This window comes from Paralichthys olivaceus, chromosome 24 (assembly GCF_024713975.1).
Source record: "Paralichthys olivaceus isolate ysfri-2021 chromosome 24, ASM2471397v2, whole genome shotgun sequence".
Classification (NCBI taxonomy): Eukaryota; Metazoa; Chordata; class Actinopteri; order Pleuronectiformes; family Paralichthyidae; genus Paralichthys; species Paralichthys olivaceus.
The window spans coordinates 274,474-296,979 of record NC_091116.1 but is presented as its reverse complement, the minus strand read 5'-3'; the positions used below and the strand labels follow the sequence as shown (position 1 = coordinate 296,979).

The 22,506-nt window shown below is 41.0% G+C and overlaps 1 protein-coding gene across 7 annotated transcripts in view; it reads left to right on the top strand.

Annotated features, from left to right (window-relative positions):
• atp11a (ATPase phospholipid transporting 11A) overlaps positions 1-22,230 on the top strand; it is a 36,450-nt gene extending 14,220 nt beyond the window's left edge. Inside the window, exons 2-33 of one of the 7 annotated variants that reach the window (XM_069520529.1) lie at positions 4,182-4,304; positions 4,772-4,861; positions 5,465-5,545; positions 5,686-5,793; positions 6,296-6,424; positions 6,799-6,902; positions 6,987-7,034; positions 7,194-7,258; positions 7,480-7,561; positions 8,293-8,443; positions 8,526-8,723; positions 8,994-9,107; positions 9,278-9,337; positions 9,422-9,588; positions 9,673-9,744; positions 9,863-9,936; positions 10,047-10,150; positions 10,683-10,864; positions 11,020-11,271; positions 11,356-11,533; positions 11,614-11,716; positions 11,920-12,065; positions 12,186-12,245; positions 12,344-12,471; positions 13,354-13,489; positions 14,543-14,566; positions 15,756-15,821; positions 15,931-16,034; positions 16,398-16,563; positions 19,072-19,199; positions 19,868-19,946; positions 21,424-21,563. In XM_069520529.1, coding sequence (XP_069376630.1) covers positions 4,182-4,304; positions 4,772-4,861; positions 5,465-5,545; positions 5,686-5,793; positions 6,296-6,424; positions 6,799-6,902; positions 6,987-7,034; positions 7,194-7,258; positions 7,480-7,561; positions 8,293-8,443; positions 8,526-8,723; positions 8,994-9,107; positions 9,278-9,337; positions 9,422-9,588; positions 9,673-9,744; positions 9,863-9,936; positions 10,047-10,150; positions 10,683-10,864; positions 11,020-11,271; positions 11,356-11,533; positions 11,614-11,716; positions 11,920-12,065; positions 12,186-12,245; positions 12,344-12,471; positions 13,354-13,489; positions 14,543-14,566; positions 15,756-15,821; positions 15,931-16,034; positions 16,398-16,563; positions 19,072-19,199; positions 19,868-19,919 — 3,495 coding nt within the window. In that variant the 3' untranslated portion in view covers positions 19,920-19,946; positions 21,424-21,563. Of the gene's footprint in view, positions 1-4,181; positions 4,305-4,771; positions 4,862-5,464; positions 5,546-5,685; positions 5,794-6,295; positions 6,425-6,798; positions 6,903-6,986; positions 7,035-7,193; positions 7,259-7,479; positions 7,562-8,292; positions 8,444-8,525; positions 8,724-8,993; positions 9,108-9,277; positions 9,338-9,421; positions 9,589-9,672; positions 9,745-9,862; positions 9,937-10,046; positions 10,151-10,682; positions 10,865-11,019; positions 11,272-11,355; positions 11,534-11,613; positions 11,717-11,919; positions 12,066-12,185; positions 12,246-12,343; positions 12,472-13,353; positions 13,490-14,542; positions 14,567-15,755; positions 15,822-15,930; positions 16,035-16,397; positions 16,564-17,634; positions 17,730-17,987; positions 18,092-19,071 lie in introns of all 7 variants that reach the window. The other 6 variants (XM_069520531.1, XM_069520530.1, XM_069520532.1 and 3 more) reach the window with 6 other exon arrangements.
• Positions 22,231-22,506: the final 276 nt, after the last annotated feature.

Sequence of the window (22,506 nt, the reverse complement as noted above, 5' to 3'; positions counted from 1 at the left end):
GGTGTTTTTTATAACCCATAATCTAATAACCTTTATGGTTGCCCGGTTAATTAGCTCGTCTCTTTGCTCGTTTTTGAATCCCTCTTTCCTCCTGTGTGTCTCGTGGCTGTGACTTTGTTTCAGGAAGTTTGTGGATGTGTCCCTGTGACAGGATGGGTCCAGCTCTTCCTGTTTACAATATACTCTTCTGTTCCTGGTCACAGGAAAGCCCTAATTTATCTGATTTGAGTTAGATGTAAGGTGTTAAGATGCAATTGATTATATTCATTTCTTTTTTTTATTTTAAATCTGTGTAAATAGATAATGGCATCAATGCAATATAATTAAATATGTTTCACGCTTTATGCCTCTGCTGCGGCAACAGCCAGCGGCCATAGGTCAAAGGTCGAGGTGACCTTGGAAAACCCCTTTTTGGCTCGTGAAGGCCTTAAGATTTAAAAAAATAGTTTTATTCTATTTCCACAAATCTGTAGGTATACCCTTGTTATAAGTTCACATCATCTTCCAGGAAGGCAGAATAAAATGTTAAATTCTAAATGTATTTATTTATTCTTTCATTTTACTTACATGCATTTTAAAATAACTTCCCTGTGTTAGTTTCACTTCTTTTAAACACACACACACCTGTGGAAGAAATAGATAAAACACACCACACTAGAAGAAATGGGGAAGTGGGGCTCGTCTTCTCATCTAAATTTGGACCAGGGACTACAGAGGTAACATTGTATGTCATTGTCTTGTGTATACCTGCTCTCATACATGTTTGATTGTTGCGGGCGTGTGCGATTCCCTGAAAGGCTCCCTGTGCTTTCTACTCATAAAGCTCTAAGGAAAGTATATGTGGCTGCTGATCGGTACAAACAGAAACAAAGCCTCCGCACTCTCTCCATCCTTCTACCCTGACCACAAATGTTTCCCTTTCAACTATAAATACATCCCCTGAAAACCTGCCGCGTCCTGAAACATAAAACGCAGCTAAAAGTGATTATCAGGGTCCAGAATAGCCCAAAGTCTTGGGTTACATTCAGAAGCCAAAGGCCCGAGCTAAGTTTTATTTTATAAGCCCGGCTTTTATTTTGTAAAGATGCCATTTTATTTGATTAAACAGAGGCAGGCTTTCATGTAAAAAGCATGAATGTGGATGAAAGCTAAACGTAATCGATAGGAGAGAGAGGCCGTCCAGGTTGTGGTGAGAGATGGGAGTGCAAAGAGGTGAGAAAACTAATAAAGGTGCATTATGGAGAAAATGGAGGAGATGACAGTAAGAGAGGAGGCCCACTGATTCCCAGTCACTGCCAGGTCTGTATCTGATCTACACAGATCCATGTGATGATCACGATTTTCTGAAAAGATCACAAACTTTATTGCTCCTTTCTCAGGCCAGTGGCTGATCTAACAAACGACAGGGCATACATTTAACACAGACAAACAACTGGTTACATGATCAGTTTAGCTGTTTTCGGACATGCACTGAAGTCCAGACATTCACCTTACATTTTCTGAAGTGACAATTCAGCAGGAAAATGTCACAGTGAGCAAGTGGGCGGGTTGATGACGTTTCTAACTTGCTCTTGATGCAAGACTAGAGGAATACAAATATCTCAGTGTGAAACGGAGGTGGCATACACGAAGAAGATGCTCCTGCTGCGTTCTTCATATGTGAAAGTGAGGGGGGGGGGGGTTAGCTTGGCTTAGCATAAAGACTGGAAGTCCTTGTCTTTCCAGTCTGTAAAGCTGAATCTGCTTCTGTGCAAAGGGAAGAAAATCATCCTCTTAGCAACTCTAAATTGTACAAATTGAGACGTCAAATAGAAGAGCAGTTTGTGATGTGACACATTTTGCAGTAGAACGCCTGTAGTGATGAATATTAAACCAGAATTAATTGTTCACCTTTTTTCAGTAGCTGCAGGGGAACAGAAACCAGACACTACTTCCATGATAAAAAACTGGCTGTCCGATTTAATATCAGCGCTCACACACAGCATGTGAACCGCTGTGTTTGTGTGTGTGTGAGAGATCCTGCTCCATATGCAGTTAACTCACAGGAAGTGTGTGAGAAATGTGTTGGCCGAAGCAGACGGAGCAGGCAGGTGGGCGTGAGGAGGAGAAACAGCAACGGCGTGTGGGCGACAGAGTTGGCAAGCTGTCCATGTGATCTGGTTTTCATCAGATATCAGCCAGTTAGTTAAATTGTGTATTTATTTCAGCATTAACTCAGCGTCGTTACTGGCCGTCAGATAAAGGAAAGACGAGGGCGGTGAAAACACATCTTGCAGATATCAGTTTATTATTCATACATCAGTTTTCGCCTTCTTTCCATTTGGCTCCCTTTGCTCTCCCATAGATAATTAGAGGTCACAAGATATAAATAGCTATCCATTTCAAACAAGGTAACCTTAGAGCAGCGAGTTAACCGGTTATTGTCTGTTGTGAGAGGAAGAGATGCACTCACTGAGACGGAGAGAGAGTAGATAAACTGGGGCATGTAGCCTCTCAGTCTCATTGACCGGTCAACAGATTATTGTCAACCCTTGTTAGCGTGTGTGTGTCTGTGTGTATTTGTGCTACATCACTATTAAGCGACTTAGCACCATGTTTATTTGTTCTGATGCTGTGACTGACGAGACTGAAGACAGAGAGGATTTGGTGTGTTCAAAGTTCAGCTCTCTCGTCCAGGCCTGCCCCTCAATGTGAAAATGACTTAAAGATAACTGTGGCCTGCTGTGACATGAACGCCCTCTGCATGACAGTCTGACTGAGACTGTGTGAGACTTTTCTCATTTTAAAACATTACAACATTACACTTTTGTGGAAATCTGTTTATGTTCATATTATTATTTGCATTATGGTAGTAGATGTGCATTTAATATTGTCAATATCCAGATATTCACATAAAACTTGCAACTTAGTCGCGTTTCGAGCTGTGACTCTGTGGAATGATTTTCATCACTATGGTACTCAGATGATTGGAGGTAAACATCCAGTGTTTTATTTGTGACATTCTTGTTTAGACTGACTTGATAGATTCACTCAGAAGTGGTAATAATGAGCTTCTTTTGTAAAAACCTAGCTGTGCAAAAAGTTCCCTTCCTGCATTTTTGTATTGGAATTAATCAATGAAAGGATTATTGGACTGCAGGGAGTTCAGACTGTGTTTGTGTTCCCCTCACCTGGTTGGTCATAAATTGCATGTGTGTGTTTTGCACTGCAAGTCCAGGCCTGTTGGAAATTCTTTCAGCCCAAATATCTGACTTGCATGTATCAGGTGAAGCTGGTGTCTCAGAATACAACTTCCAACGTCTGCGGTGTAACGTCTATTTGTTCTTGTTCGTATATCTGGCAGACTTTAAGCTATATCTTTTTTACGTTCATAATATTGTGGAGATATATACAACAGCATGAAATGGAAAAATACAAGAAGCAGAAAAAGGGGGTAAGAATTTCAATTTCAATGTTGGGGCATTATTAGCTAAAATAATAAGAATGAATGAAATATTAGAGATTAAAGAGAAGTTGCATGTGGCATTTTGCAAAATTGTCACATTGGAAAAAACAGGGTGTCTTCAATAAAGTTGTTTGTTCATTTGATATGAACATTATAACAACAACATTATAGCAGGAAAATCAGGAAACAAGTACACAGAAATACCAAAAGAACAAGAGAGGAGCATCAATGGCAGGGAGATCTGTCCTCAGTCTTATCACTCTGTTTGTATATGCGCACAAGTGTGTGTGGGAGTTTGTGAGTGTGTGTGTGTGTGTGTTGTATCTGCATTCCAGGCTGAGTCACATGCAGATCTGTGTATCCGTGGTAACAAAAGCTCTCATTCATTGAGGAGAAATTACTCATTCATTCTAACCCCTGAAAGTGTCTGTGAATCTCTTTCTGTGTGTCACACAATATCCTGTATTTCTTTACAGTGTTTTGATTGGATGTTTGTGAATGCATGGGTTCCTTACACCTTATTTAGGTTCCGGAAATTCCTTGTCAAACTTGGATGTGAAATGGATGGGAAATCAAATTTGAATTCAGAATTCACCTGCGTTGTGTGAATGCAAAGATTCATCCACTGATCTCTCCTCTATCACCCACAAAATACAGTTCAAACTGAGAGTACATGAGACGTTCAAACACGCGCATGTTTCATCCCACACTCACACCTGTTGTGTGTTGTCTGCAGTGTGTTGGTGAGGAGAACTGGGTGGACAACAGGACCATCTACATCGGACAAAAGGAGCCTCCTCCTGGCACTGAGGCCTTCATACAGCAAAGATTCCCAGACAACAGAATAGTCTCATCCAAGGTCAGTGAAAACACACGAAGATCAAATACTCACTTTATTCGTTACTGCTCAAAATCAATTTCTCCACCACTCTATTCAATTTAGAGAGCAGGGTATAGATATAAAGACACGACAGGAGAGAACAGTTAGTTCTGAAGCACAGTTCAGGTTGTTCAGGCTTTTATTGTGTGGAGGAGTTATCCTTGGTAATTTTACACTGTGTGAGAGGTTAGAGAGGTTATAGAAGGTTAGAGGTTATATTTGAAAGCTTTCACTGATATGTGGAGCCACTCTAGTCTGGGCTTTATTGAGGATTTTGTGTTGTTTCTTTTGTAAAATAGTCTTTGGAAATAGATTCATATTTGTACTGTCATTTTATTAAAAAATCCAGTCCTACAGATGGTGATGCCAATTAAAAAAGCATCTGCTAATGTACTGGAACTGTTCATCTTAAATGAATGCACTATTTCACTGTCTCACTTTTCCAGTACACATTTTGGAACTTTGTACCAAAGAATATGTTCGAGCAGTTCAGGAGAGTGGCCAACTTCTACTTTCTCATCATATTTCTGGTCCAGGTAAAAGATTTTTCTTTATAATTTATTGCAGCTATTTAAGATTTATTTCCCAGATCCTTTTGTGCTGCTTTCATTTCTTCATAGCCTGCTTTTATTCTGTCATTAAATGTTTTCAAAATAAAACTATATTCGTATTTCTCTCTAAGTTATCTAAGTTGAATCTGTCTGTTATATCTTTGCTTAACACAGTTTATTAAATATTCTGTATTAACTAACTGTATTTTTACATTTTATATCTATATTTCCTATGTGTTCCTATAAAACATGATAGTTTTGCCACACAGGATCATTAGATACCTCATGTAAAGATTATTTACAGTAGTAGTTCTGACACAGAAAACCTTCTTCACAGTTTTCTTCCAGTTAGAGGCCTGTAAACATCAAATATTAAGTTGTCCACATCTTCTTCCGTCCTAAATTCTTGTATTTGTGCTCTACTGTTGTTTAATGCTGAAATAGCTTTTACTTGTTTTCTATTATTTGCCCTCAATTCTTCAGTTTTAACTTGCAAAGAACCTTGTTACTGTGTTTGGAAAGGTGATATATAAATAATTTATGATATAATTTATTCACGTTCCTTTCTCTCTGTGTTTGTCACTTCAGTTGATCATCGACACACCCACCAGTCCCATCACCAGTGGGCTGCCACTCTTCTTTGTGATCACAGTCACGGCCATTAAACAGGTGAGGCCGTGGTTTTCAGTCTAATTTACTGTATTGGCATTGACAATGAACACAACACCAACACACCTTATCATGTCTGCACACCTCCCTCACTTCCTCTTCTCTCTCTCTCTCTCTCTCTCTCTGTGTTTGTGTGTCAGGGTTATGAGGACTGGTTGAGACACAAAGCAGACAACGCTGTCAACCAGTGTCCTGTCCACGTGGTGCAGCATGGGAAAGTGGTCCGCAAACAAAGTCGCAAGCTCAGGGTACGTGTGTGTGTGTGTGGGGGGGGCTCTGCATTTTTAGAGCAATTGAGCTTTTTTAAGTAAAGTCGTATTCATAGAAATATTCAGCTGAGTTACTGTATGAAACGTCGTGTGAGAGAACAAATGTAAACAACAGTTGGCTGAGCCTGAGCGGCCTGCAGGTGGTGAAGCAGAAGGTTGGCCTGTTAGGCAAACTGCATTAGTAGAAACTGCATTAGCAATACTAAAGGGATCAGAGCCATGTCATCCTCAAAGACCAGGGGGTTGGTTTTTATTCCCCCTTGACAAACATACAGTGGGGGTCATCCTGAACAAGAGTGAATTATTCATCACCTCTTAAGAATTATTTCTTTAACTTTTCATTAGTTAAGATTTAAAGTTAAAGTTACAAAACGCAACCTCCTTGCTGGAGGTAACAACAATTTGCATTGAGTTGTATGGTTTACAGAGTTTTACACAAGACGGTGTATTTATTCATAAATATTGAACTCCTCTTTCTCAGGTTGGAGATGTCGTCTCAGTGAAAGAAAATGAATCTTTTCCTTGTGACCTTATACTTCTCGCCTCGTCTCGAGATGACGGGACCTGCTTTGTTACAACAGCTAGTCTGGATGGGGAGAGCAGCCACAAGGTGTGTATGTGTGTTAATGTGCGGCCTGACAGATTTATATTTCATTTATTTTATTCATTGTAAGGTTGCTAGTTGTCATTGTTTTATTTTGTTACTCTCTGTATTTATTTATCAGATTTTATATGCAACTTATTTACAGCTGCAGATTTTTCTTGAAGCCTAAAATGCTCAAAAGTGTCACAACATTCAAGGTGAAGGTACTTTTTCAAGAAGAGGGATTTTTTTAATTCTCTCTCCCTCTCTCCTCCTCTGCCTCCCTCTATCATCCTCTCACTCTTGTTTTTTATCTTCAATTTTTGGTTCCTCCTCTTTTCTCCCATCTTTCCCTTCCTCCCTCTTTGTCTTGATTCGCTCACCTTCCCTCCCCCTCTCAGACATACTATGCAGTTCAGGACACCAAAGCTTACAACACAGAAAAGGAGGTGGACTCCATTCACGCCACAATAGAATGTGAACAACCACAGCCAGACCTGTACAAGTCAGTACAAAACAAACACTTGCTTACTCTCCGAATTGTGTTGTGCCACACAAATATCTGAACTCTCACCTTTGTCCTGTGCAGATTTGTGGGACGTATCAACATCTACATGGAGAACGAGCCAGTGGCCAGGTAACCTGAACCCCTCACATATCAATATAAATTAGATTATGTTATTTTTTTCACTTGAAGATGATAAAATAGAATCGAAACTTTGCTTGATTACTTATTTATAAGACACTTAAGGGTTATGCTTGTTAAGGTAATCCTTGTACTGATGTCTGTGTGCAGGCCTTTAGGATCAGAGAACCTGCTGCTCAGAGGGGCCACACTCAAGAACACAGAGTACATCTATGGTAAAATCACCTGAAATAACAATTAACGGTTACTCACTTACTTTTTTGCAGCTTTCAACAGGATTTTGCTGTCTTCTTTTGTGGAGAAAGTTTGCTCAGAAGCTCAAATGTTAACATGAATTCCAACATTGCTGAATACATGCGATTGAAAGCTTTAATAAATGTTATTTGGTTTTGCTGAACTTCTTAAATGCTCATGATTTGCTTATTCCTCCTCTCAGCGGTTGCCATCTACACTGGCATGGAAACCAAGATGGCTCTCAACTACCAGTCCAAGTCTCAGAAGCGCTCTGCAGTAGAAAAGTAAGCTCTCTCTCCCTGTCTTTCTTTCTGTCTGTAATTTTAACAGACATAAAATAATTTGCTTCTGGAGAAGAACCTATTTGCATCAATTATCATCAAACTCAATGCAAAACATCCTTTTTCCCCCAAATGAACACAGGCTTGTATCCTCATTTGTGTTTTTACTCATCCCTCCATCCATCTGTTCACTTTTCACCCCTTCATTTCTCCAGTGGGTCTTTGTGAGTCTGTGGCTCACACTGACTCGATCACTTTCTCTCTGTATGCATCTTGTAGCCAGATGGCCTGTAGAGATATGACTGGCTGTAGGTGGATTACATTTACACTTGGATACAGTGTGTGCCTGATTAATGCATTGGAATAGTATTTGTCTCCCTTTTTCCAAAAAGAACTTGGCTGGGAGTAAATGCCTCGTCTCAGCTGCTGCCTGTATCCAAGTATTTATTCTTGTGTGTTGCAATGCAAACACACTGTACCTGTGGGACGACACCGCACTGTCTGTTTGAATCCTTCTCCTCTAGTTTGGATTATTGCATTTTCCTTGTATCTTGGCTTTGTTTTACATCATTCAATGTTATAATTTGGCATCATGTGCATTGTTTGTCCTGTTAATTAACAACAAAATCCCCCAGATCTTCTGTTGCATCAAAATAATGGAGTGTTTTTAAGTTATGTCAGTTTTCTGTTTGTGAACAGATATGTCATTAGCTGCTTGTTGTCTCCCCCTACAGGTCAATGAATGCCTACCTGGTGGTCTACCTGTGCATTCTCATCAGCAAGGCCCTCATCAACACCGCCCTGAAGTACGTGTGGCAGGCCGATCCCAACAGAGACGAGCCGTGGTACAACGAGAGGACGGACACAGAGAGGCAGAGGCACATCGTGAGTCTTTCAGTCCAAACACAAATGTGTTTTGTTTCTCACCTTCTCACCTCCTCACACTCTTCATCCTTCTCATCCTCAGGTGATCAGGGCGTTCACAGACTTCCTGGCTTTCATGGTTCTCTTCAACTACATCATCCCTGTTTCCATGTACGTCACCGTGGAGATGCAGAAGTTCCTGGGTTCCTATTTCATCATGTGGGACGACGAGATGTTTGATGAGGAGCTGGGGGAGCGAGCGGTGGTCAACACGTCAGACCTGAACGAGGAGCTGGGACAGGTAGGGAAGCAAACGTAACTCTGAGCAAAATAAACTATAGGAAAATTTCGGTAAATTCAGTGTATGTCTGAGAGCAGCTTAAGTAAAATCAAATATTACTGTATTACACATAAGGGGGAGATTGAGAGAGAGATACAAATGTGAAAAGTTGGTCTGAACAAGAAACTCTGAACACAAGAATTAAACAATTAGATTTAAAATCTTGGATGTAAACGAGCCTGGGTTATGTTTTACATGACAAACACAACATTTAACCTGCTCTTTTTCCAGGTGGAGTATGTGTTTACCGACAAGACTGGGACTCTGACAGAGAACAACATGGAGTTCATTGAGTGCTGTGTGGACGGACACGTTTATGTGCCTCATGCCATCTGTAATGGACAGGTAACAACTGATGTGGAAGCTCGTCATCACACACTACTCACAAACTCATATTAGTGTGTGCCTGTATTTCATCCCTGCGAGCTTTAATACAAAATACACTTTTGTTTTCTGTTGCTGTCATTGTCACGTACAGCACATATTTAACTTTAACTGCTTCATAACGTTGCTAGGTGATGCCTGGTGCTGTTGGTATGGACATGATCGACACATCGCCAGGTCCCGGAGCCAGGGTGAGCACATCCCGAGTTCGAATGTGTTGTAAATATGCGTGGGTGTGTGTTTCAGGGTAACACAATGTTTTGCCGTCCACCCAGGAGCATGAGGAGCTGTTTTTCCGGGCGCTGTGTTTGTGCCACACGGTGCAGGTGAAGGAGGAGGAGACAGTGGATGGGATCAAGCATGGAATCCACCAGGGCAAGTCCACCTCCTTCTACATCTCCTCATCACCAGATGAGGTGGCGCTGGTGGAGGGAATGAAGAGGTGGAGTGCACACACACACACACAGGCTTTTTCACTGACTTACACACATTCGGTTCAATAACGGTTTGTTGTTGTTTGTCATAGGCTCGGTTTCACCTATCTGAGACTCAAAGACAGTCACATGGAGATCTTGAACAGGGAGGATGAGATTGAGAGGTGAATGTTCCCTTCTAACAATGTTTTCCCCTCTAACCCTCAGCAACCATCAACGTTTTATCTGCTTGTTATTTCAAGTGTCGTTGCAGTGTTTGTGATTGTGTGACTTTTTCCTCAGGTTCGAGCTGCTGGAGGTTTTAACATTTGACTCAGTCAGACGGAGGATGAGCGTCATTGTCAGAGCTGGCACTGGTAATACACAGCAAACTGTTATATATATGTGTGTGTGTATGTATATAATTTGAACATATGTATTTACGTTTTGTCCTGCACACTCTTTCCCTTTTTGTGTGTATGAGCAGGTGAGCTCTATCTGTTCTGCAAAGGTGCGGACTCCTCCATCTTCCCTCGGGTTGTCTCAGGCAAGGTGGATCAGGTTAGAGCTCGGGTGGAGCGCAACGCAGTGGTGAGAGCAAACACACACACAGGAACGTACACAGTCATTTTTTTTCCGGGAACACTCCTGAAAGTTTCCACAGCTACGGCACGTGACCACAGCGGTTTCCATGGGTACCACAGTTTAGTTTTCCATAGCTTAAGGTAAAGGTAATCAACTTGAACTAAGAGCCCACCCTAAAACCTTCAGTTGATGTTCTATAAACCCATATTTGATTGTATGAATTTCCAGGAAATGTCACATATTAACTGAGGTGGAATCAGACACGTTAAAGAGAAGTATATATATATATGATAGAAAAAGTAATAAACTGCAAAATGTGTAATGGAAACCATGTCACTGTAAGGCTGTATGTCGTGGTTGCAGCTGCAGATAAATTGAATAGTTGTCAGTGAAAACAGAAGGATGTGTGGTGGGTGTTATTTACTGGTTAAAGTCAGATAAATAGAGCAGCTGCTGCCCACACACTCACATTAATAGATCACTAAAGTCCACCTTGCTGTAGCAGTCTAACTGTGTGTGAATCTTCTATCTCCTCCAGGAGGGTCTGCGGACGCTTTGTGTTGCCTATAGGCCTTTGAGCCCTGAACAGTACCAGGAGCTTTGCCACTTGCTGAACGGGGCCAAGTTGGCGCTACAGGACCGTGACAAACGACTGGCTGAGGCCTATGACATGATAGAGAAAGACCTGATACTCCTGGGAGCCACCGCTGTGGAGGACAGGTGGAGGATCTCTTTAAAACGTGGAATTTTATTGAATAGAAATGTACCCTTTGCCTTCAGACTGTACTTCAAACTCTGCTCAGCATTAACTCTTGATTCTGTGTAGTAATAGTGCAGGATTGAAAGAGGGATTTTCTCTATTTCCTCCACAACAGGCTCCAGGAACAAGCAGCGGACACCATCGAGTCTCTCCACAAGGCCGGCATGAAGGTGTGGGTGCTGACAGGCGATAAGATGGAGACGGCGGCTGCAACCTGCTACGCAAGCAAGCTCTTCCATCGCAACACCCAGATCCTGGAGCTGACCACCAAGCGCACAGAGGAGCAGAGCCTGCATGACGTCCTGTTTGACCTGAGGAGGACGGTCCTGATGCAGCACGGAGGCATGACCAGGGACACTTTCTCTGGGTTTGTGTTTTAGCCATATGATGTCCCTCACAGCTGTCTGGTACGTCGTTTCCATGACTATTAACTCATCTTGTACGTGTATAGTTTATCAGGTGACTGTACTGACTTTGGTCTGATCATTGACGGGGCCACCCTCTCTGCGGTGATGAGGCCCAGCCAGGAGGACTCAAACTCAGGGAACTACAAAGAGATCTTCCTAGAAATTTGCCGCAACTGCAGCGCTGTGCTCTGCTGTCGAATGGCGCCGCTCCAGAAAGCACAGGTACGGAGACGTCTCCTGGCACAAGTATTGTTTTTAGGGTTTCCAGTTCCTACGTATGATGTGACTTTTTTTCTTTCTAGATCGTGAAGATGATCAAAACCTCTGAAGAGCATCCGATCACACTGGCGATTGGAGATGGAGCGAATGATGTCAGCATGATCCTGGAAGCCCATGTTGGCATTGGTTAGTGGCAGTTTAACTGTATCATGCAGCCTCAGATGCAACGTGCTTCTCTATAGCCGTTTTCAGACATGAACTCTGTAAAATATCTGCAAAGCTGGGTTCAGGATATTTTCCGGGTCAGATTCTAAAGGTTTTACGGTTTCTACTCTCCACTTGTTAATCTGAAATACCAGGAAATTACAAACCTCTCTCTGCCTCTCAAGGTATTATGGGTAAAGAAGGTCGTCAGGCTGTGAGGAATAGTGACTACGCCATTCCGAAGTTCAAACACCTCAAGAAGATGCTGCTTGTCCACGGACACTATTACTACATACGCATCTCCGAACTAGTGCAATACTTCTTCTACAAGGTAGAAACAGTGTTTGATTGTGAAAAGTAGTTTTGCATTTAATTATTTTTAACTTAGTGTAAAGTTGCATTTTGATTTTGCCTGCTTTTCTTCTCTAATTTATTTTATATCTGTTTCCAGAATGTCTGCTTCATCTTCCCCCAGTTCCTTTACCAGTTCTTCTGTGGCTTCTCACAACAGGTAGACAAACACACACACACACACACACACACACACACACATACACACATACGGAAAGGATGAATGGTTGAAACGTTTCTCTCTGTACTTATTTCCAGCCGCTGTATGATACAGCCTACTTGACTCTGTACAACATCAGCTTCACCTCGCTGCCCATTCTGCTCTACAGTCTCATAGAGCAGCACATTAACATAGAAATCCTGAAGAAGGACCCATCGCTGTATAGGTCAGTGTTGATACCTCTTTCTTGTCTTAATTTGCAAATTCAGAGTTCCCTCCCCCCATGACAACTTCTGCTGAATACAGGAAAGCACAGAAGGAGTGAGCTGTGGAAACATTGTCTTACAGGTTCCTCCACGTCCATATCATCATGTCAGAGAGTCCTACTCCAGTGAATAAGACTCTAACATCAGCTATATCAACTCTATCTAACATTCATCTGTTTGTTGTTGGGAAACAATCCCTCATATTAATACATATTTCCAAAAATAGAAATTCTCTGGATGTTTCAGTGATCAGATCTCCTCCAACATGATGAGCTGCTTGTTTTATTTGAAAATATGCTGCAGCTCAGTCTGATTATTCCAGAGAAGTAACGAGCTCAGTGTTTATTTCACATACAAAGAACATTTCAGACATTCTAAGGGCACTTTCACTTCTTTTAGTCTTTTCGAAAAGTCTGAAGGTCGGGACCAAACAAAGAACGGACAATAATTGTATAAAGTAATGTTATTTTATATTTAGATTTATAATAGTTCTACCTTTGGTCACAGCTCAATCAAAATGAAAAAGCAAAACAGATTTCACATGACTACATGAAGCATTTTTCCTCCCAGGCTTTGTTCTTTCTTTTCCCTCGTCTCTCTCTGTCTGTAGATAAATAACGGGCCTCGTGTTGTGTTTCAGTTTTTACGACGGGCCTCTCTCAGTAATGTACTCTTCACTCAGTGCATAGGAATCAAATTAAAATATCCCGTATCCCGTTTCTAGTTAAAGGCAGCTAATGTCGTCCTGATCAATGTGTGTAATCACTCATATAGGTAGATAGGTCGTCAATATAGTCAAAGTAATTCATGATGTTTACTGTTATGTTGTTTTATGTTCTCAGAGATATTGCTAAGAACTCTTTGCTGCGATGGCCCATCTTCATATATTGGACCATCCTGGGTGTATATGACGCCATAGTGATGTTCTTTGGTGCTTACTTTCTGTTTGACAACACCACCTTCACAAGCAACGGACAGGTAACAGCACTTGTGTCTATGACACTTCATAGTCGAGATCTTTTTTTAATTTGGATAAAATATACTTTTTTTAAACTGTAGACTGCACAGTTTTATAGAAAATACTGTGCTTTTAATTTTCTATTTCATTTTGTCTGTGTTTTCGAAACACATCCACATCTATAATTTTCTGCCTTTCATTTGTCTTTTGCTGTCTACTTTGATTAGAGCAAAAAAAGTACGGAGGAATATTAGGGCATATTAAATATTACAGTAATACGGTCATAATATTACGAGAAATACATTTGAATATACAATAATGAAGTCATAACATTACAAGAATAAAGTTGTAATATTGTGACTGTTTTCTAATTGAATAACAACTGTATTCTTGTAATGTTCCGACTTAATTCTCAAAATCACACAAGGTTTTTCTTCAATATGGACCTAATACTCCACATTTTAAAGTGGTCTGTATCACAGATTATTCAGTCGCACTTCATTTAACAGTGTGATCTGATATGTGGCTTCTTGTAGCACAAGGAAACATTAAGATTCAAACAAGTAATTAGAGTCTAAGATACCAGATATTTTCTGTGTTCTAAGTTTCAAGACAAATATGCAGCATGTAATGTTTCTGCGACGGACAAAACAACCTTCCTCTGTGACTTTCTGCAGCATCTGACTGCAGAAAAGGTTTTCAGGCTTCTGATCTAACGTGTTCCCTTGAGTAAAGAATGATTTCATTGGACTGACAGTTTTATATAAAAGTTGACAGACTTTCCATTCACATCCAAAACATGATAGACAGCATGGCAGGTTTTCCACCATCTTCCTCTCTGTTCTCAGTTTGTGTCCTTTCATTTTCAAGAGGCCTTACTCTCCCAGAAACCCTCTGGACTGCTTTGAGTTGCTTGATTTCACTTGAGTTTTGCCTCAAATTTTTTTCTCTTCTCCAGCAACAAAACTGTTAATTTTATTATGATTTTCTTCTTCTGGCCTTCTCCTCTTTTTCTTCCTCTTCTCTTACCTTTGTGTTGCTTTTTCTTTTTGCTTCTCTTTCCTCCTTCCCAGCTAATGACAACCAACACACAGATGGTAAGCCTGTCCCTGTCTCTCTGTCACCTCTGCCCGTAGTTTCACTATTCAATTCACTGTTCTTGTCCCGTCAAGTAGCCTGATCCCAGATCACCCATCATCTCTTCAGCTCTTGTCTTCGTGCCTGATGCAGAAACAACAACTGCAGGCTTCTGTGTAGTGTCCTGCCTTTTCCTAGAACCACACTGTGTGTGTGTGTGTGTGTGTGTGTGTGTGTGTGTGTGTGTGTGTGTGTGTGTGTGTGTGTGTGTGTGTGTGTGTGTGTTAGAATCACAGGATAAATGAGAGTAGAAAAAAAGATTTGCACTTTTACTTTCATTACATGATATGTGAGACATTCAGTCATCCGTCTAATCTAATTCTCACTTAGCTGACGGTCAGAGTAGAAGATCGCTGTCACCTGACTTACAGGCTTATTTTGTAAAGACACAAAATATAACTAATTATTTGTTTTTAAATGTTGTGTCATTATTCACGTCATGATTCATTTATTTAAATACTGCATTGCATCCTTTTTAAAGAGTCCTGCCTTGTGAAATACATGTTCTGGAAATTTTTTTATAATATTTACACATTTAGAGACACTTGTTTTTGATTTTGGCATATTATCTCCAATACTATCACATTTTCAGGAATGATGTTATTTAAGTGTTGGCTTAAAAGAACACGTTTCACTATCTGTCGTTCCCAGAAATAAAAAAACCCAAAACATTTTCAGTGTACATTGCAAGAATGGCACGATCGTCATTAAGTTCTTCATCTTTTTCATTTATTAATGGCCAATGTAGCTCATTAATTAACACATAAAGTCATTTAAAAACCTCATCAAACATGTCTCCCATTCATCAGTCATCTGATGTTAATGCTCTACCTGAATGCTGCTATCTGAACTCCCTGCCATCTGTTTGATTGATTGATTCCTCATTGAATATTTGCACTAAAGTTTATCTCCATGTATGAGATTAACACCAGAGCTTTCAGTGCATTAACCTGTGACTTTCTCCTGAGTATAATTCACAAAATCCAGGTGAATAAAGGTTTTCAAGCTGTTGTTTGCTGTAAATCTGCTCAGTTTCTGGCTGATTGTGCGACACTATGAGTTGCAACAACACAACAAAATGAGTTACTGATGATTTATCATGAAATCCCTCCGTCTGTAACATGTCCTCTTGTCCCTTTGTTCCTGTAGATGTTTGGAAACTGGACATTTGGCACGCTGGTCTTCACTGTACTCGTCTTCACTGTCACATTCAAGGTAAACAGGTGCACATATAGAGGAAACAGTATCTACACACACACACACACAGACGCTCCCAAGTGTCACTGGTGTCTTTAAGATGACAGGTGTTATGTGTGTGTTGTAGTTGGCTCTAGATACTCATTACTGGACCTGGATCAACCACTTTGTCATCTGGGGCTCGCTGACCTTCTTCGTGGTCTTCTCTCTGCTGTGGGGAGGAATCATCTGGTAGGTTATGACAACATATTTTCACATGTCTCCAGTGACTGGAGACATTATGTTTCCAGGCTGTCCGTCCATCTGTCCCATTCTGGTGAACATGATATGTCATTAATGCTTTGAGGGAATTTCTTCAAATTTGGTGCAAATGCTCAGTTGGACTTTATTTGGGTTATTTATATGTAAAAGCCTGTGTATTCCCAGTGCCATACATTTTAATAAGTCAGTGAACTAGTTGGTTTCACACCTAAAACATTAGTGAACTAAATCTATCTCTCCACTCCTCTCCTCTCCTCTCCTCTCCTCTCCTCTCCTCTCCTCTCCTCTCCTCTCCTCTCCTCTCCTCTCCTCTCCTCTCCTCTCCTCCTCCAGGCCCTTCCTCAACTACCAGAGGATGTACTATGTGTTCATGCAGATGCTGTCCAGTGGTCCGGCCTGGCTCAGTATCATCCTGCTGATAACAGCCAGTCTGTTGCCAGATGTGGTTAAGAAGGTGATCTGGAGGGCGCTGTGGCCCACCACTACTGAACGCATACAGGTGGGTACATTTGTATGTACACATAACATGTTGCAAGTATCATCTGTAGTAAACCTAAATACATACCATCAATATTCATAGCATTGTATTGGTACTCCATTTCTTATAATTCACTTTCTGTACAGTGGGGTTCACTGTACAGAAAGTGAATTATAAGATCTCTTTAAATATCTTTAAATGTTCTAATGTCATGTGTTAAATGTCTAACTGATGAACGTGGGTCAGCAGATGTACGCTGGCTTTGGCTACGTCCCTGCTCTGTTGGGTGTAAGTCAGTACACCTCTCTTTGTTTTTGTGCTTCTTTATTTCTATGTCGGATAAGTACATAGAGCTTGTGTGTGAGTGTGTGTGATTTTATTAATGGAGAGTTAGTAATGTTCAGCAAGGATGTGATGATTAAACAAAGAGCCCTGTTGTAAATGACCTTGTAAACAACACAGCGAAGATATAAGGAGATATAACACGTGTGTCACAGGAAGGAGAAGAGAGGGAGGTAAGAGACAGCAATAAGACAGCATACTGTACACACAACAAAATAATGTTTCTAAAATCAAGTAAAGCGCAAACAGCAGGTATTTATTAGTCAGTTAAAAATAATGTATTGTTCAGTGTTGGAACAAAACATCAGCCACTCCCAGGCTCTGGAATCTGGTCCGAGAGGAGCTCATGAAAAGCACAGCTGTTGTTTTAGTTGCAGGTGAAGGGAGAGATAGGGACTTTCTAACAGGCCTGTTTAGCTGTTGAGAGTGTTGTTTGTTTTCTAATTGTTTGCAGTGAGGTGTGAACTATTGTCTTCTGATGACCTGAAAACCTTTTTATATTTCTTCCTCTATAACCCGAACGTCTCCTTTTCCCATAACCAAACCTGTCAAGATATTCCTGTTGCTTTGGCTCAGACTTTTTCATCTCATAGCTGTTCAAATGCAAAGACTTTATTCATAAGAACTTTTTAAATCTCATAAATTGATCATGTGGCTTTGACTTTTTCTCTCCTCTCCCTGTTCCCTCTTTCCACACACCCTCTCATCCTCCTCACCTTGATGAATCCCTCCCTCTGGTTCTCGTGGCAGGCTAAACGTCGCTGCCTTGCCTCCGAGCCCTCCACCATCTTTATGCTGTCTCAGACCTCCAGCAGAATCAGTTTCTAACCCAGCCCCCTCTGGAGGTGACCCTTCTGCTTCCCTTTATTTTCCTTTTCCCTTCGTCCCGTCACTTTCTCCCTGCCACTGTTTTTGCATGACGTGAGTCTCATGTTAACTCGTCTGTTTGCATGCCACCACAAGAGTCTGTGGTGTGAAGGAAGTGAATGCAAATGTGCCGCTTGACCTTCTTAGAATTTATTTTTTGCTAAACATTGAGGTTGAAATAAATGTATTTTTATTCGTTAGACCACAAATATGTCTGAATGTGTGTGTGTCCACAGAAGGTAAGGGATAAAAAAGGGTTTGAGAGGGCCATGGCCTACCGGAGTTCTGACTCGTTAATAGATGGAGTAGCTCTCACAGAAGCCTAGAGGGCTTCAGCACGGTAAAATACACGCCCCGGCTCTCTGTGTGTGTATGTGTGTTTAATGGTTGGACTGGGTAATGGTGGGTGAGTTTAACATCCTGCAGTGATGGGGGTTTACTTTGCCGTGGTTTGTGGTTCCTCCCATTTGACTTTGGGGACGTTATTGCTGACTAACACATGAGTTGCAGTGGGTTGTGTCTGCGAGCGCTTGGTAAGGCCTCAAAAGTCAAGGATTCTCCAGGTATTGCACAATACTCTCACACCCTGTTCTTCACTCTTTACACGGAGCTCTGCTGCCCTCTAGTGACACAACATCGCTACAGAGGAAGTTTTCTCACTGTGGGACTGAACGTTCATGCATGTTTTATTCATCATGTGTTTCATTTGCATGGTTTGGTTCATGGTGTTACATGGTGTTTGTTTATTTTTTCATGTTTATGCTCAAATGTGAAGAGTGACATTATCATCACAGCTGGACAATTAGATTAAAGCTAATGCAGTACTCTATCAGTAATAAACTGATATAATAAAAAAGGACGTTCATACATATATGATTGTTAGACTATGTTATCACAGGTTTAAATCTTGTGACAAGGATTTCTATTCCTGTGAGATGACACACTGATCCTCGCTAAAGTTCATAGCAAATACCCTAAACTGGAAAAACTCTTAATCGATCTGGATTTGTGCACAGTGACAGTCATGTTAAAACATAAAATAATAGATAGATACTATATTGATCCCGAGGGAAATGTAGGAATGGTCCACCCTGCAGCCTCAAAGGTGCAGCAGTGGCCCTAACTTTAAAAAACAGCCTGAGACCGTACAGACATTTCAGTGTCCTGTAAAACAGATTGAATTTTGGCCAGCTGAGATAACAGTGTTTCCTCTAAGTGTCTCCTCCACCTGCTCTCTGAGATCTCTCCACAAGTAACATCTCTTTTTACTTTTATATCCATCTCTTCCCCTCTGTCTCCTGCATCTTCACACTTGTGCAGAATGCTGATAAACTCTATAAGGGCCACCTGTCAGAGTTCACCCCCCTGGCGTCTCTCCACGCCCCACCCAAGGCTGGCGGCCACCGTCGAGGCTCGGGACAACAAAGGAGCGCTGCGCACCCTCGAAGGTCTGAAGCCTTTAACAAGAAAGTCATGTTCACACGCTGGCAAAGAAAGCCAGACTATAGCACCTTCACCCCACTCCTCCGATTCACAGACGGCTCCCGCCACATGATTCAGGGACATGGCTACGGCGAGGCGGGGCCTGAGACCTCAGTCTAATTTATTTCTCGTTAGTACTTTATTTTTGACATCGGATATATTTGGAGCTGAACTGAACAAATGTCCCTGAGGACAGTACGTGACTAAGTGTTACTGAGCTGGACCATGTTGCTATAGCATCTGTAATCCATCTCTTAGAGATTACAGTGAACCTTTAGAACTTCTTAGCCAAGTGTGGCGCAAAGCACTATGGGACGACTCTGGAAAGGACTCCAACCACGGGGGCCTCATGACGTGCAAAGGGCTCAGCGTACTGATGTCACGGCAAAACACTTTGATTATATGAGACTGGAAATATGAACACTGGCCCTTTACACCTGTGTGCTGCTGACAGCAGGCAGCTGAGATGTACTTCTGGGATTTACATGACTCATTTAGATGTGTTGTGATTCTGCAGATGATGATGATGGTGCTTTCTCAGCATTTGCTTTCTCTGACCAACCATTTTCTTTTCTTCAATTCCTGCCATCTCTCTCTCTCTGTCCATCTGTCCATCTGTTCTTCCTCTCTATAGGACTAACTGGTGTTGCCTGTGTGCAAACTTATTATCCCGAAACACTCCGTAGGACTCTGGGGTCAGATCCTCCAGCGCTGTAAGGAAGGGTGCAGTACAGAAGCTGTTAGTGTTTGTAAAGTGCATCTGAGTTGGTCTTCTCCTCATTTATTAGATTCATTGTGTCTTAAAGGGAGAAAGACCAACTTCAGCTGCACTTGCAGACTCTTGTGTAGGTAGAGTGTCCGGTGGGATAGATACTTGTGTGTTTGCTGATAGCTAGAGGTCGTGTTAGTGTCTGTGCTGTTTTCATTCCTTCTCCCATCGTCTTTGAAGCACTTTAACATATATTTATCTATAATGCTGAGAGATTAAACGCTGAAGTCTTTTATGCCTTATTATTTATTTTATTGATAGAATCCAGTAGAAATGGCTTCGTCTCAACCTAATGCCTTAATGTCATCATGTAAATACCAGAGATATTGAACCAAAGAACCACAAGAGAAAACAAAGTTAGACGTCCTCTAACCGAAGCTGTTTTTAGACATGAAATCCATAAAATTAGGTGCGGTCATTTCCCGGAGTTTGACTTTGACATACAAAGAGCGCAGAAGGGGATAGTCCGGGTCAGACGCTGAGCAGCTCTCTAATCTCGTTAGTTAACATCTTCGCCTGCATCATGTTTGTGTTCACTCTCTTGAGATATTTGGATTTTCCCAGTTTTGTGTCCATCGCATTTTAGACACATGCTCCAAACTTCTTGATGCCTTAGATTCATATTAAAGCTGTATTTCTGTGATATGTTCATCAGAAGTTTAGCCATTTAATACGGAGGACGCACATCCAGCCCTTCCATCCAGGTCTTATTTATTTGTATTCTGTCATACACAACCCACACATCATAGAATTTTCACAAACAATAAGAAAAAACAAGATCATGCAATCCAACATGTAGAAACAAAATTATAAAATTAAACGAATACAGTTTTATGTACAAAATATGACACAGTTTATTGAATATATTACCATAGTGGTCTTTATTGTGATCCCACTGTCTCATACTTTCTTTTAAAGGCAGTTTCATGTCCACAATTCAGCGTACAGTCACTAAAACCTCTGTTCCTCGTATAGAGTAAAACAGAAAACAATGCTGTGTTTTCAGCGTGACTTCTCATTCAGACTTGGACTTGCTCGGTCTTTGTAACGTTTGCCTGAATGAGGTGTTTACACCTTTTGAGATGAAAAGAGCGACACAATATAGAAACATTTATGGCACCACCAGCGGCTGGTTAGCTTAGATTAGCACAAAGACAAAACGGGTGAACACATGTAGCCTGGCTTCAGGTTGAATCACACCTCTAAACCTCACTATAAGCACATTCATCTAATAAATGATTATGGAGGGAAATATGTAGAAATTCAGTTTGGTTGTCATCACACTACTTTTAATTAATGAGGTATAGACTGTTCATGCTCTTAAAGGCTCTTAAAGATGGACTTACAGAGGGAATGACACTTTCTACCTTCACATTCTGGTTTCCTGTTTGAAAACGTATCCTCTCTGTCTTTCTTTCTAGCTATCTCTCCTCTTTTTCTACCTTTCTCTCATTCTGCTGAAGCGACGTGGACGTTTTCTCACCTCCATCCGTGCTCCTCATCACCCGCTTCCTCCATCGGTCTGTCCATCCATCTGTCTACACGTCCATCATGAGACGGATTAGAAATCGTTTTGTACTCGACTTTTAATAGTTCTCATATGAACCAAAGCCTTGTTGCTGCTAGAAATCCTCGTAGCTGCTTTACATTAGGTGCCTTGTGATAGTGAACTGTCTTCGCTCGCTTTTATGATGAATTCTACTACTTATAATCAGCGATTGGATGGAAAGGCACTGCAGATAACGGATGTATGGAAGAGAATCTAAGAAAAGGTGAAATGCCGCATTGAAATATGATTGGTATGCGATCAATGAACAAATTAATCAGCACTTGCACCAAAAACATTCAAAAACAATCGATGTTCAATATCTGTTTTTTTATGTTTTTATTCCAGTTGTTTTGTATATGACCACAGGGCATTTTGTCTCTGAAATGTTATTTCTACTGTTTTCATTAATGTATAAAGTTTAAAATTCCCCATCACCACATTAAGACAGAGTAAGTGGTCCGAGCACATTGGATATCAGATATCAGCCCAATGGTGTTTTTTATTTAAAGACACTGAAAAATTGCTTCAGCTCTGCTTGATTGATCAACTGCTGTTGATCGGTGACACGAACTGGAATTTGTTTTGAGTATATGTTCTGTGTTTTTTTACTTTAATGTCTGACTCCTATGGAAGAGTAATATATTCAATGGAGAAATAAAATTCGCTCCGTTTATCTGAATTGATGAGATCAAAATCATCCTTGTATACTTTCCGTCTGAAGAGTCCCACAGTCCTGTGCCTGTGCAAAGTCGACAAACTACTCTTACTTCAAGACACAAGCAGCTCCCAGTGTCCTAATCCTATTTACATTTTAAACTTTTCTCAGAATTCTGACATAAACATCTTGTTAATTGAGAAAAACGGAGCAGATTTCTTTTTTTTGTATTGCACTCACTTCAGCAGACATAAGTTTTTTGACAGAAATTTAAATATAAAAATTAACAGCAAAGCAATA